Source organism: Micropterus salmoides, unplaced genomic scaffold (assembly GCF_014851395.1).
Source record: "Micropterus salmoides isolate LMB-PRFRI ecotype aquatic unplaced genomic scaffold, ASM1485139v1 Ms_hic_scaffold_8, whole genome shotgun sequence".
NCBI classification, from domain to species: Eukaryota; Metazoa; Chordata; class Actinopteri; order Centrarchiformes; family Centrarchidae; genus Micropterus; species Micropterus salmoides.
Genome location: NW_024044570.1, coordinates 18,563,544 through 18,576,642, shown reverse-complemented (window position 1 = coordinate 18,576,642; position 13,099 = coordinate 18,563,544). Strand labels below are relative to the sequence as shown.

The window sequence follows — 13,099 nt, the reverse complement described above, 5'->3', positions numbered from 1 at the left end:
GTACTTTACTTCCAGGGTGATGATTCATGATGGGATGTAATGGCAGCTATTTGCTCTCCTCGCTGCTGTTTAAATTTGATCTTGTCGTACAGAAAATAAACTCTAATTCCCCATGAAATGGCGTTTGTCCATGGTTCATAACACTCAATGAGGGCTCAGTCTGTCTGAATGGATATGATAAACATTAAATCTTGTTTTTAAAGTACATGATATTTGTGTTTGCTACGTTTTCAGAAAGCCTTGCAGACCCTGAAATTCATTAGCAGAGGTTAATGACCTAATGACAGATTTTGTAGCATAATTGCCTTGGTTCAATAAACCAAGCCATTCTTTTTATGTACACCATCAACTTGTTTGCCAACCAACTCAATTTGACCATTTAAATGTGACAGTCAAAGCTGTGACTGACAAAACACACTTGAAGGATGATTTTAATGTATACAACACAAAACTAATTTATGAAATTTTAAACTAAATGTATGCAGCATCTCACCATTAATCTTATTTAGGCTAAGAATTGCATGTAGATGCTGTGGCCTTCAGCTCCCTTAAACTTCATTACACCTTTGTTTTTAATCTGTTTTTTTCCTTTTTGGCTTTATTGCTGAAACAGATATTACACGACAGAAATACAGCCATCACATAAGGAATCCAAACTTTCATTTTGTTGTACAACCTTGTGTTATACAATTGTAAAATAAACTACCTTGACCTTTATACCTTGAATGATTTTCTATTCACATACTAACAAATTAAAACTATACATAAAGAAATCAGCTTCCTAAATGTTTGCTTCATCTCTCAAATAACATTACCAAATTAAAACTATACATAAAGAAATCAGCTTCCTAAATGATTGCTTCATCTCTCAAATAACATTACGTTGTTGTAACCACTGACTATACAAACATATATGGTCACTGCTACTCCCCATATCTGTTAGATCCTGTTACATCATTGTTAGGTGTATAGTTAGTGAAGCTTTTTACTTTTTAATCAGATACCAAAGTGTTGTAGGGCTGGGTGTCTGTAAACTTCACTGGAATTGGTGTCATCACTTTACAGCCTGACTAGCGGGAAGGGATAATTTTGTGTGTTAATACCCTCAATATTGTCTTACAGGATATAACAAACTAGCTTCACTGAAAACATACGCCTATGCTCTGTCCAAACTGACTTGAGGTCATGGATCTTTGGCTAGGACATTTGGCTAGGAGGCACTGAATCACAGACAACAATTTAAAGTGACAATTGCCCTTAATGGCCCACAATGTGTGATTACCACTGCGAAACTGGGGCAAGATACAGTTTACTGTCAGTTCCACATTACAGTATGAGTTGTGAATTTCCCAAATGATGGAAAACTGGCATGTATTGTACCAGTTCCATTGATAATCTATCACCATTCAATTCCACTTTGTTTCATATGGCAAATCCTCACTGTATCAATCCTGCTGGCCAGGAAATCCTCTGTGCATGTATTAAAAACAAACAGTAAAACAATACCTTATCTTTGCCACCTAACGTCATGTGGTTTATGGCACATTCAGGCTACTGACATGAACAAATAGTGGAGTGGATGTCTGGTTTCCTCTTTTTTTTTTACACCCTGATTATGAATTGAAAAGGATCAACATAACACTATTAAAGCACTGACTGCCAGAACGGATGTAAGGTCACTGAGCATATCAAAGGATACACAAGTTGTTTTGCTGTTCACATCAACATCCAACTGGTAATGATAAGCACACAACACAATGTGTCAATTTGCTTGTCTTGATTGCACTATTTGTTAACTCTAGGTATTTATCCCATGTATGCCATATGCATTAATAGCTCTTACTAGCACCTATTGTTGCTTGTAGATCTCTTTTTTACTGGTGCATGTATGAGTTGCTCAAATGTAAATTGCTTTGGATAAAAGCTTCTGCCAAATGAGTAAATGTAAATGTAACGTTGAATGTGAAATGTGTCTGAGGAACACTGGCCAAATCTTATAATTCAGAGTAACAAAATCTTAATTAAAAGGCATTTTGATCATTTCATTTAATTTGGACTTGAGTCTTTTATCAGGCAGGGAGCATCTAATGATATATTCATTTGTATGATGGACCCGTATGATCCAGTGTTTTCGAAGCTTGAGCTATAGGGACACAGTCAGGGTAGCAGCCTCTGCTGCTTCAGTTTTTGGCCATTCGTTTTGTCATGTGAGTCTCCCAAATTATTGGAGGTACAAGACTAAATTGCTGGAGTACACCCACAGAGAAAGCTTGGAATTTGAGACATATATTTATTTATGAGCAATCAATATAATTTTGTACCAGCTTATAACTGAAAAGCAAGGTAAGAAGGAATAGACAATGCTGAGCAGTAACAATGGGGAGATGGGGCGGTTAGTTACCCCCAGGGGCCCTCAGGTTCTTGGCATGGTCCAGGGCATTGTTCTAGCCATGCCATGGACACTTGTGTACAATGTATACCCTCCCTACGTGTGAATACTTAAGAGATACATTAATACCAACCTTTGTGTATTGTAGTCAGCTGAGCCACAATACATCTTCATCCTTCTCTTGAGGGACGTGTAGTATTAACTTTTCAAGTGGTCCATGGCACCGCCTCTCGTCTGTAAGACAGCGTCGAGGGTTTGAATCGCCCAGGTAAGGGAAAGGATTACGACGTTAACGCTAGTAGCTTGTAGCCTAGCTACGAAACCCTGCAAATGACAAACCTAGCTGGCGCAAACTTAGCGCTAACAGTTAACTGACTGTATAACTAATTTACTAGAGTTGTTAAACATAACCGGATCAAATGGTAAGCGCACTGCATCGACAAGTAACGAGTTTACTAGGTTGGCTAAATGATTTGCGCGATAGCATGTTGCTAAGATAGATTGCTAACTTGCCGTCTTGGCTCCATAATGCTAACGTTACTCGTCTAGCTGACTGTACCTTGTTAGCTGGCTTCTATGTTATGCTAGCTACACTAATAGCAAAACAACTTTAATGTAGCTCCGCATTTGGAGGAGTTGATATTTGATAACGGTAGGGCCATAGTAGAATAATTAAGTGTTTATTTTGTGTCTTAATGCACGCATTGGTACAAAATAGTAGCTGCACAGACTAAGACCAGCAGACTTGTTAATATTTAGCTTGCTAGATTAAGCTAACGTTAGCATAGAGGACGTCACCCAGCTGCTAAACAGTTACATGCTTCAGTTACATGTTCAGACAACTCGGAACTCGAACATTTCCGACATCCTACTAGAAAAAGTGCAATGCAACGCTACTCAAAGTTGGAGTTCCTACTTGTAAACTCGGGGCAAACCCATCTACCCCGACTTCATGAAGAAGCAATTGTCTGACGTCACGCAACAATGGCAGCACCCATGGAAGCACATATTGTAAATGGTAAACTATCAACAAAAAGACAACGTAAACTATATTTGCCTGTATTTAATTTAAATAATATATACTATCATATAGTAAAACATGATGAATGTATCAACGATGTTATGAGGTAGCTGGTTGTAGTAAACTGTCTCTGAAAATCATCTTTTCTGCACTAAAGTTATTTAAATTCCCCCCAGGAAAGTGAAAACATTAGAAATATACATTTACTAACTTCTGCAGATTACCTACTGATGTAGCTAGACGGGAACACAGTTAATGAATAACGTATATTTATGTCTCGTTTTCATTAACTTTTTATGTAACACCAAGGCCATTACTGAGAGTTCAATTGGGTGTACACAACAAACATCAGTTTGTCATGTTCAGCCATGTTCTTTGTTAATGTTTGGCATTGTGCACCTGGAATGCTTGGAGGTCCAACATTGACTGGAACGCAGCATTATTATTTGGATTGTAAAACGCTGCCTTAGGCCAACAACAGTAAGCTCTGCCTGCAGTACCCACTGTGTAAATTGAAAAATGACATATTAAGCTAACTCTGTATGTGTTTCTGTAGGTTTATGAGCCTGTGCAGTCATGGGTGACATGAAAACCCCAGATTTTGATGATCTTCTGGCTGCCTTTGACATCCCAGATGCCACAGGGTTGGATGCCAAAGAGCCCATCCATGAGAGTCACGAGGAGACAGAGAGCCCGCTTAAACACACAGGGATATGTCTGGATGACAGCTTATTGAGTAACCAAGCTGACACAACAGCAGATATTCCCGCTGTAAGTGTTATTGTGAAAAACACGAGACGGCAGGAATCATTGGAAGGTTTTGGACCAGCATTGCAAAATGGAATCAGGGGACAAGACGCCTCCATTGACTCTGTTGAGACAACCAACACAGACTTTTCCAAATCATTTGTCTCTGCTTTGAACGGGGAGAGTTCAAGAGAGCTTCTTGGAAAGGCACCTATTCAGCATAAACCTGATGGAACGCCAATATTTTCCCAGTCACTTTCTCATTTTAGTCCCATCTCCAGTCCTGAATCTGAAGACACTCAGTGTAGCAGAGATGAAATGCATCCGAAACAAGAGAGACCCTGTTTCCCAGAAGCTTCAATTTTGGTGGAACGTTCAATCCCAGACAATCCCCAAAACATGGATCTCAGTATGTTTGATGACTGCCCAAAGGATTCTGATATTCCCAAGAACACTCAGAGGAGCAGAGAAGAAAGTAGTAGAAGCGAGGAACACTCTGAAGTCTGTGTCAGTAACGAAACGAATGAAACACCTAGAATACACAGTGCACTTCCCCCACAAAGCGGTAACCAGAACTTTGAGGCCAACTGTAATTCAGGAACTCCAATGGATGTTCCCACTTCTTGTCCACAAGTCAAATCTCAGACATCTAAATTATCCTCTTGCCTTGAGGCTCTGGTGTCTTTGAATGCTAGAAAAGATCCCAGAGAGCATAATCCGGTTCAGAATGACAGCATGAAAGCAAGCCCCAAAGTAACTATATCCCCACGAAGCCCCAGAAGTCCATTTGAAGCTGTGAAACGGTTAACGAAGCCCTCTGATAGCCCTGTAAGCATTTGCAGTGATAGTAGTAGCAAAGCATCCCCTGCAGTGGCATCTGGGTCACCCCCTGCCATACCCAGGGTCAGAATTAAGACTATCAAAACCACGTCTGGGCAGATCAAGCGCACAGTCACCAGTGTGTTGCCTGATTCCGAAACAGATGATGTTCCTTCTGCATATGAATCCTCTCCATCACAGAGTATGATTAGTGAAGATTCTTACTGTAATATGTCTCCTCATCAGTCTCAAAGTGCAGCTGTTGATGGTATTGTTGGATTACAAACTAAAGTTACCCCAGCCAGTTCATCCTCACCGAAAGTTAGACACAAGAAGTCAGAGGCTAATGCCAGGAGGCCAGGCTTAACGCAGTCTACAACAATATTCCATAATACTAGTGGTCCTGTCAAACGATCTGTTGCACATCAGGGGCAGAAACCAAAGAGAGGATCATCCACATCAGGCCACACAACTAACACCAGCTTCCTTCCCAAAGCAATGCACTTAGCCAGTCTGAACCTGGTCCCTCACAGTGTTGCCGCCTCAGTAGCTGCACGGTCCACTTCTCATCAAGAAACCCAACACGCACTCTCCTGTATGGTGTACAGCACTGTCCCACTGGTGCATCAGGTCAAAACAGCTAAACCTTTTCCTCACACGTCCGTCCCCAACACCGCTGCGGGAACCTTAAACAGACTGTTGAACAATGCCAACCCTGTGCCTACATATGTGCCCAACCTCAACCCCCCTCCAGAGAGCAATATCAGCCTTCCACCGCGCGGATACTGCTGCCTTGAGTGTGGGGACTCCTTCGTGGTGGAGAGGAGTCTTGCGTATCATTACAGCAGGAGGAGTGTCCACTTTGAAGTAGGATGTATGCACTGCGCAAAGACGATGGTGTTCTTCAACAAGTGTGCCTTGTTGGCACATGCACGAGAACACAAGAACAATGGCATGGTGATGCAGTGCACACAGCTCCATATGAAACCCATAGCAGTGGAACAAATGTTTGTACCCATGAGTACTGAACCTGTGAACCCTTCACCATTACCCTCACCTAAAAGCCAGCCTGTCCTGCCCCTATATCCAGACAATGTCATTCGTCACCGACTGCGTTGCCTGGAGTGTAACAAGCAGTTACCTGACTACAAAGCACTTGCAGGCCATTACCAGAGGCTGTCAGAAGATGTGGAAGGACTGGTGAGTTGTGTTTACTTGAGGGATAAAGCTGGGCATATTCTATATTTTTGTTATAGCCAACAATCCAGTGAAAAGACCAAAACCAACAATATGTTAGTCCAATGGCTCATACTTTTTCTGTCATGTCCCCCCTCAGAAGTTGAAAAGAGTTTGTATAAGGAAAATGCTATATCAGATTTTGGCTAGTACTGAGAACACCTGTTTGTAGGATCAATTCATTGTTGATTTTAGTCTTTCATGAGATTTGTTGACAATAAGAAAAATATTAAATATCACCACTTGCCCTGTAAAGGCACTGTGACCAGTATTTATGTAGTTTCCATGTTTGTATCTCTTTTTTTTCTTTTACAAAACAGACGTGTAAGGTGTGCTCAATGTTGTTACCCAACAAGTGTAGCTTCAGAGCTCACGAACGCATTCACGCACACAAGTCTCCTTACTGCTGTCCTGAGTGTGGGGCCCTGAGTCGTTCTGCAGACATACAGAAGCATGTCAAGGAAAACTGTCTGCACTACGCTCGCAAGGCTTGGTACAAGTAAGTAAGCAAGCATTAAAAGTAGGCCTTACTAAAAACATACAGTACAGTGTTACAGAAAGGTGGCATTAACTTTCATATTCTTTCAGATGTCTTCACTGTGATATGGTTTTCAAGACCCTCGAAGGACAAAAGACTCACATTGAGGAGAAACACTGTGAGGTCTTTTACAAGTGCTCCATCTGTCCAGTTGCTTTCAAGACTTCTGACGGCTGTGAAGTGCATTTAGAAAATAAACACAGTGCCAGCAAAATATCCCCTCAGTAAGTTAACATCTCATGACCTTAAAAGTTGCACATTTGTTTTTACAGCTCATTTGAATTTTTTTTTTCTTTCTTTTGCAGGTTAATATTTAAGTGTTCATGTGAGACAGTTTTCAAGAAGAAGCCGTTACTGTTTCAGCATTTCCATCAGAATGCCAACATGCGTGTTACCTGTGTATTCAAGTGTCCAGAATGCAACTCCGTCTTTCCACAGAAGCAGCTGTTAATGCAGCACTTCAAGGTTAGCCCAGACAGCATTTTTTATCTCCCTGCAAGTGAGCTATTCTGCATGTCTTTGTGGGTTGGATTTTATCATGTATTTGGAGTTTTTCTGCATTGTGCAGAATGCAACGTGTTTAGTTTTTTTTGTGGTCGATGACAATATGGCGGAAGACAACGCTGCAGAGATTTTTCAGTAACTTTGAATTCCGGTCGGATTTTAGTTTTTATGAGAGTGCTGAGGGAAACTTACTTGAAGAAAATAACCTTATAGTGAATGTGGGTGAGTTAATTTATAGCTGTGGTTTGTCTGTCTGACTTGCTAACAGCGTTGTAAACTGAAGCTCTCAGTGTTGCTGCTCTTGTAAAAACGTTGCTGTGTGCGTCGTGTGTCAGCAGAATCTATTCGTCCACTGCACATGATAACACGTTACGCAGTTTAGTCAACCAACCAGCATATCTAGAAACGCTACAGACTCAGTACTCCGTACTTAGTTTTTGGGCTCATTACAGTTACTATCACTGTCTTCTAAAGACTTATTTGTTTTCATGTAATTGTCCATGGGGTCATTGTATTACCTATAAAATATAAAATCTTGATAATGCACAATTAGATGATTTTCATATGTTTACAAAAGGTATGTGATGTTTTATTTTTTATGCAAACAAAATGGCAATTGTATTTGTAGTTTTCAATATAAAACTTGTTGAAATGGTTTCAGTGTGTGTATCAGTAAATTTTAATCTTTTTAGGCACATTTTTACAATACCGTGATAATACTGATAACTGTGATAATTGTGGTCACTATAATCGTGATATGAAATTTTCATACCATTTCATCCCTAGCTACCAGCTTGGTTACTTATCTGATACTTGAAACTAAAGCATAATGAAACCAAATAGCAACTGGTTACTGATTTCCATTATTTCAATGAAAATTGTCTGTTAAAACTGTGCAAAAAGTGACATCTAACCTGAACATTTGGGGTCATTAATTTACTTGCCCAGCAAAGCTCAGATCTTGCTGTGCTCTGTTAATCTACAAACCACGGTATGCACACAATGCAGACAAATCAACATGGAAATTCATTAAGTCACACATTCCAGCAACACTAATAAGTGTCAGTCTTGTTGTTTCACTGTACTGGCAAAAGAGTAGTTAAATATTGTTTATTAAATGATGCGTTCTCTGTATTAAATAACTAACACATTGTAGGTGACCATTAACCTCGAGGAGAGGATAAGGTCTCATATTTGTTACCAAATTTTTTTTTCTGTTTTGCAGGACGTTCATGTCGGGAACATGACAGCAGAGACAGAGAAGAGCAGTACACAAACAGACGATGCTGACTGGTACAAGGGTGCTCATTCCGTCCAACAACAGAAGAGTCGCAGCCTAGTTACACACAAAGATAGTCCCAGGAAAAAGGCTGATCAGGACAGCAGACCCCGTGTGAAGCCCACCGGCTGGACGTGTGGGGATTGCCTCCAGTGGTTCCCTGAACGAGAATCCTATGTTTCTCATGTGAAGACCAACCACGGAAAGGTGGGAGATCATGAATTCCCTATGGTGAAATATGTATGCATTCAACCAACACATTAATGACATGATATGCGTTTTTTGTGGCATTTTTGCTCAATTATAATAGAATACACTTCATAGCGTATATATTTTAACCATAAGTGGAACGCGAGCCAATAAGCAGCATGTATTGATTATGAAAGCAGCGTATCCGTTACTTCAGACCCAGGTGAGCCAGACGACTGAAATGGGCTTAAATCCCTCCTGTATAGAAGCCTTATATGCTGTGAACCTCTTTACTATGTGTACAACCATTGATTAAGGCCTCCAGTTTCACAATTAGCACACTTAATTTTGCTGGTTGGGAAAAATAAAATAATTGAACCAATAAATTAAAAATAAACTCGCCGTTTCCTACCTGCATACTTGCTAACATTAAATGGACCATTACTTTGGTTGGTATTTGTGATTAGTCGGCCTGATCTAATGCACTTTGGCCAGTTACTTGCCTTTCAGCCTTCACCTTATGAGCTGTGCTGCTGAAATGAGGAAATGTTTCTGTGGACTGTGAGTCCTAAAGTGAGGTCAGAGTGCATATTGATTACATGGTCTGAAGCTTTTAGCATGAGACAAACAGCCGCGCTCTTAATTGTGGTATGAAATTCTGGTTATAGCCAAAAGAGTTTTGCTAAAGCTTTGCCCTGTTTGCCAAATTATATGTTTAACTGCTTCAGTTTGGTCCTCTAGATTTTACTTTTGTTTTTTATGAGACCTCTTACTACAGATTAAAACTACCCTTTATAGCTGAGTATGGCACATGTTTTACTTGTATATAAATAATTACAAGTTAATAAGTACAGTAGAAGTTGGAAGACTGTCACATTTTGTATATGTATCTGCCTTTTTATGACTGCGTATTTATATGTAACAGCCAGTGAAGAAGTATCCATGTCGACATTGTGAGCAGTCTTTCAACTCTACAACCAGTCTAAGAAGACATATTCGCAATGAGCATGATGGAAAAAAGAAAATTTACACTTGTTGGTGAGATTTTTATGTTTAAGAATGTACAAATCACTGTTGTCACCATCATTAGAGTTTTGTCAAATTAACCAGGAATTTTCTATAATTTTGTTTTTTGTTTTTTTTTCACTTGAGGTATTGCATGGATACCAAGACAACATTCACGACAAGTGTGACGTTGAAGAACCACATTGGTCTAATGCATGGAATCAAAAATCCTGATCTTCGCCAAATGCCGAAAACAGCCATCCAGGAATCAAAAAAGGATTTGAGCAAGGTAGTTGTTTGTTTTTTTGTTTTAATACAAACAACATAATAACGTCCGGCACAAATCCAAATGTTATGAACCTCAATAGTAATAGTAAGTAATACTTCTGTTATTTTCAGGGGCTTGTATCAGAAAGACATGCAGTGGACACACAGGTGGAGGCGCGGGGTGGCACTTTCAGTCTCGAGGCTCCTTCAGCGAAGCGTCTTAAAACGCAGTTCCGTTGTTCAAAGTGTGGTTTCATCACAGACAGCAGTACACAGTTCCAGCAGCACATACCACAGCATAAAACTGATGAAAACACTCCTCAGTGCCTTCACTGTGGCCTGTGTTTCACATCTGTGCTGTCTCTCAACAGACATCTTTTCATTGTACACAAAGTGAAAGATCCTGAAGAAGAGGAAGTGAAGGAGGCAAAGGTTAGAGAGAAGGACCAGGATAATCAGCAAGTTAGATCAGCAGATACCGATGAGGTGAATGACTTGTTACTGGAGCTGAATGAACCCGAGGCAGATGAGCCAGCAAGCCTGCGCTGTGACAAGACCGCGGACTGTAATTTAAAACTGCGCACTCACTCTCAGACACACGCAGTCTCTCTCCGGTAGTGAGAGCCACCTCAACAGTCAACACCTCTTTAAAGCTGCTTTGATATCTTCAGTTTTCATGTGAAAGTAACAAGGGATGTTTGATGTTCTGCATGGAGGTGGTGCAAAGTGTTTGGGCCTTTTTTCATTTTGACATTTTTCTCAAGTTATTCAGAGGTCATGCAGTATAGTCAAGCATATCCTCAACATTCATTAAAGAGCAGTATAAATGAGAGGACAAATTCATAGTCATTTTTCAATTGTTTTTGTTTAACTTTGCATGTCGGTAATATAATTATCTTGCCTTCATTCTTTCTATGTCTTTTTGTTTGTTTGTTTTTTGTTTTCAAATGTTCCATCCACCCTGACAGGAGACTCAGGAATCTCTGTTAATTCTTAGGTCTGGTGTAACTGAATAACAGTGAAGGGGTGGATTTTCACCTTTGTAATCAACTGTAATTTTAATTGCTTGAATTTTGTATAAGTAAGTATTTAATGCTACACACTATTACCTGAATGGGATTCAGGTTGCAGTTTTTATGGAATGACTGTGTTGCAATTAATTTGCAGTACAAAGCTAGAATTTTATTACATTTATTACAAAACATGGTATAGTCCGATTTTCATTTAAAAGCCGTATTTCTGCATTCTTGGTAAACAGTTATCTGAAAAAACTGTCCTTTGAGATCTAAGCAAAGCCTGCTGAAGTTAGGCTACACATAAATAACAAGACTTTCTTTTGACTATTAAAGCATTCTGAAATGCTTTTGTTTTTATGTTTGTTGAATGGGATTTGTTGGTGCATGTGTTGTCCCAGATCTGGCCTTTTTTTCATTTTATTCTTTGTTTTTTCTTTTGAATGAGTGTTCAGGGGAAACATGGAGAGGTATTAGATGTTTGGTGCCGCAGTGTTGAAAATACCTCAAATTACCAGAAGTGTATTTTTCAGACAAATGAACAGTCGAGGTTATGTCAAATCAGGGTACATTGTTTTGGGTAATCCAGTAACAGTGAATAAAGTTTGGAGGCATGTTGGAGATAATGTTTTATAAATCAGGACCTCTTTACATGAAGTTGCTCATAATAATAATACTGGTAGGATCGGAGGAATTGGGTAAATCCATGAAAAAAGCCATTTCTTGGATCAGCGCTCATAATGAAGGGTCCTTCTTGTCCGCAGATCCTGATTTGTAAATCGGCACCTCTTGTTATGTTTTGAAAACGGTGACAGTTCCTACCTCCATGGTTAATGGCAGTGATTGTTGAACGAAGAAAGGCTTTGAGGAGTCACAGGTAATCTCAGTGCAATGTAAAAAATGTATGTAGGAAATGTGTATTATCCCACATTAATAAATTTTATAAATTATTTTGGGAATAAATTAAGGCTATGTGGTCATATTGACTTGACATGGCAAGTGAACTTTTCTATTTTGAGCTCTTTGTTTCTCTGTTAGTCCTTAAATCACCATGCTGCAGATATCAAACTGCAGAGGCTGAAAAGAATGTTCACAACTTGTTCTTTTGTAATGCTCATTAAAAAATATTTGTACTTTTCATACTGTGTACAGTGAGGACTTGTATAGGAAAGTTACCTGTGTACATACAGTAGCCACTGAACCCTGGATTTACAACATTTCTTAAGCCATTACATCTATTCAGCATGCAGTGGCCCGTGTGCCTTGCTGTAATGTTTACGTCAAGTACTTACAAATAAATTGGTGCATTTAATTATATATCTGCTTTGTCTTTTGTCTCACGCTATAATACTGGGTGTCACTTGGATGTGATAATTAGAGGTTTTGCATTGAGGTCATGTACTTTACAATCGTCATAGCCAAGTCAGAATGGCAATAGGCACTCTAATGTGCTTCCTTCATCCAATAAGAAACCTACCACAGATGGATGACTTCATACCATTAGAATATTAAGCCCATCCTATGTCAGTATAACAGCCTGTCCTCAAAGTTACAGAAGAGCAGAGATTTTAATTAACTAGCACCAAATTGCATAGAACACGTTTGAGGAATGAAAGGCACTTTGGCAAACATCTGCAGAGCAGGATTCCTGTCTTCGTTCATCCTTATCTTATACATTTCCATGACATCTTCAATGAGTCTTGATTTAACTGAGCTGAAAAATAAAGTTTCAAAGATCAAAGTGAATCCGAGGGGGAATCTGTGGGCAACAGGTAAGAGAAATAATACTATTCTGACAGATAATTTGATAATTTAGTGATTTTTTTTAAAAAATACACATATTTTTGACAGTTTATGTTAAGATGTATTTATATTTTGTGTTAATTAAGGGCATTTCATGGGCAAGAAGAGTGTTGTGGATAGTTCCTTTATGGAGTCCGCCTTTGAAGATGTAAATGTTCCCACTGAAGTCAGAGCTGTAAGTCCTTTGTACCGAGTGGAAGACCTGCAGGCACTGCTCATTCAGATGTTGAAAACTACCCAACAAAGACAACCACATCAGGCACTGGACATGTTAGTGCATTATTACTAT

The 13,099-nt window shown here is 39.4% G+C and overlaps 1 protein-coding gene across 2 annotated transcripts; it reads left to right on the top strand.

Moving 5' to 3' along the window:
- The first annotated feature begins 2,648 nt into the window (after positions 1-2,648).
- On the top strand, positions 2,649-12,324 carry znf592 (zinc finger protein 592). 2 transcript variants are annotated; one of them, XM_038706095.1, is made up of 9 exons: positions 2,649-3,407; positions 3,967-6,176; positions 6,533-6,711; positions 6,801-6,974; positions 7,056-7,215; positions 8,480-8,740; positions 9,648-9,760; positions 9,875-10,016; positions 10,127-12,324. In XM_038706095.1, the coding sequence occupies exons 2-9, from the start codon at positions 3,987-3,989 to the stop codon at positions 10,610-10,612; spliced, it is 3,705 nt and encodes a 1,234-aa protein (XP_038562023.1). In that variant the 5' UTR covers positions 2,649-3,407; positions 3,967-3,986; the 3' UTR covers positions 10,613-12,324. The 2 variants fall into 2 exon arrangements, with proteins under 2 accessions (XP_038562023.1, XP_038562024.1); XM_038706096.1 differs by having other exon boundaries at positions 2,651-2,811.
- The last annotated feature ends 775 nt before the right edge of the window (positions 12,325-13,099 follow it).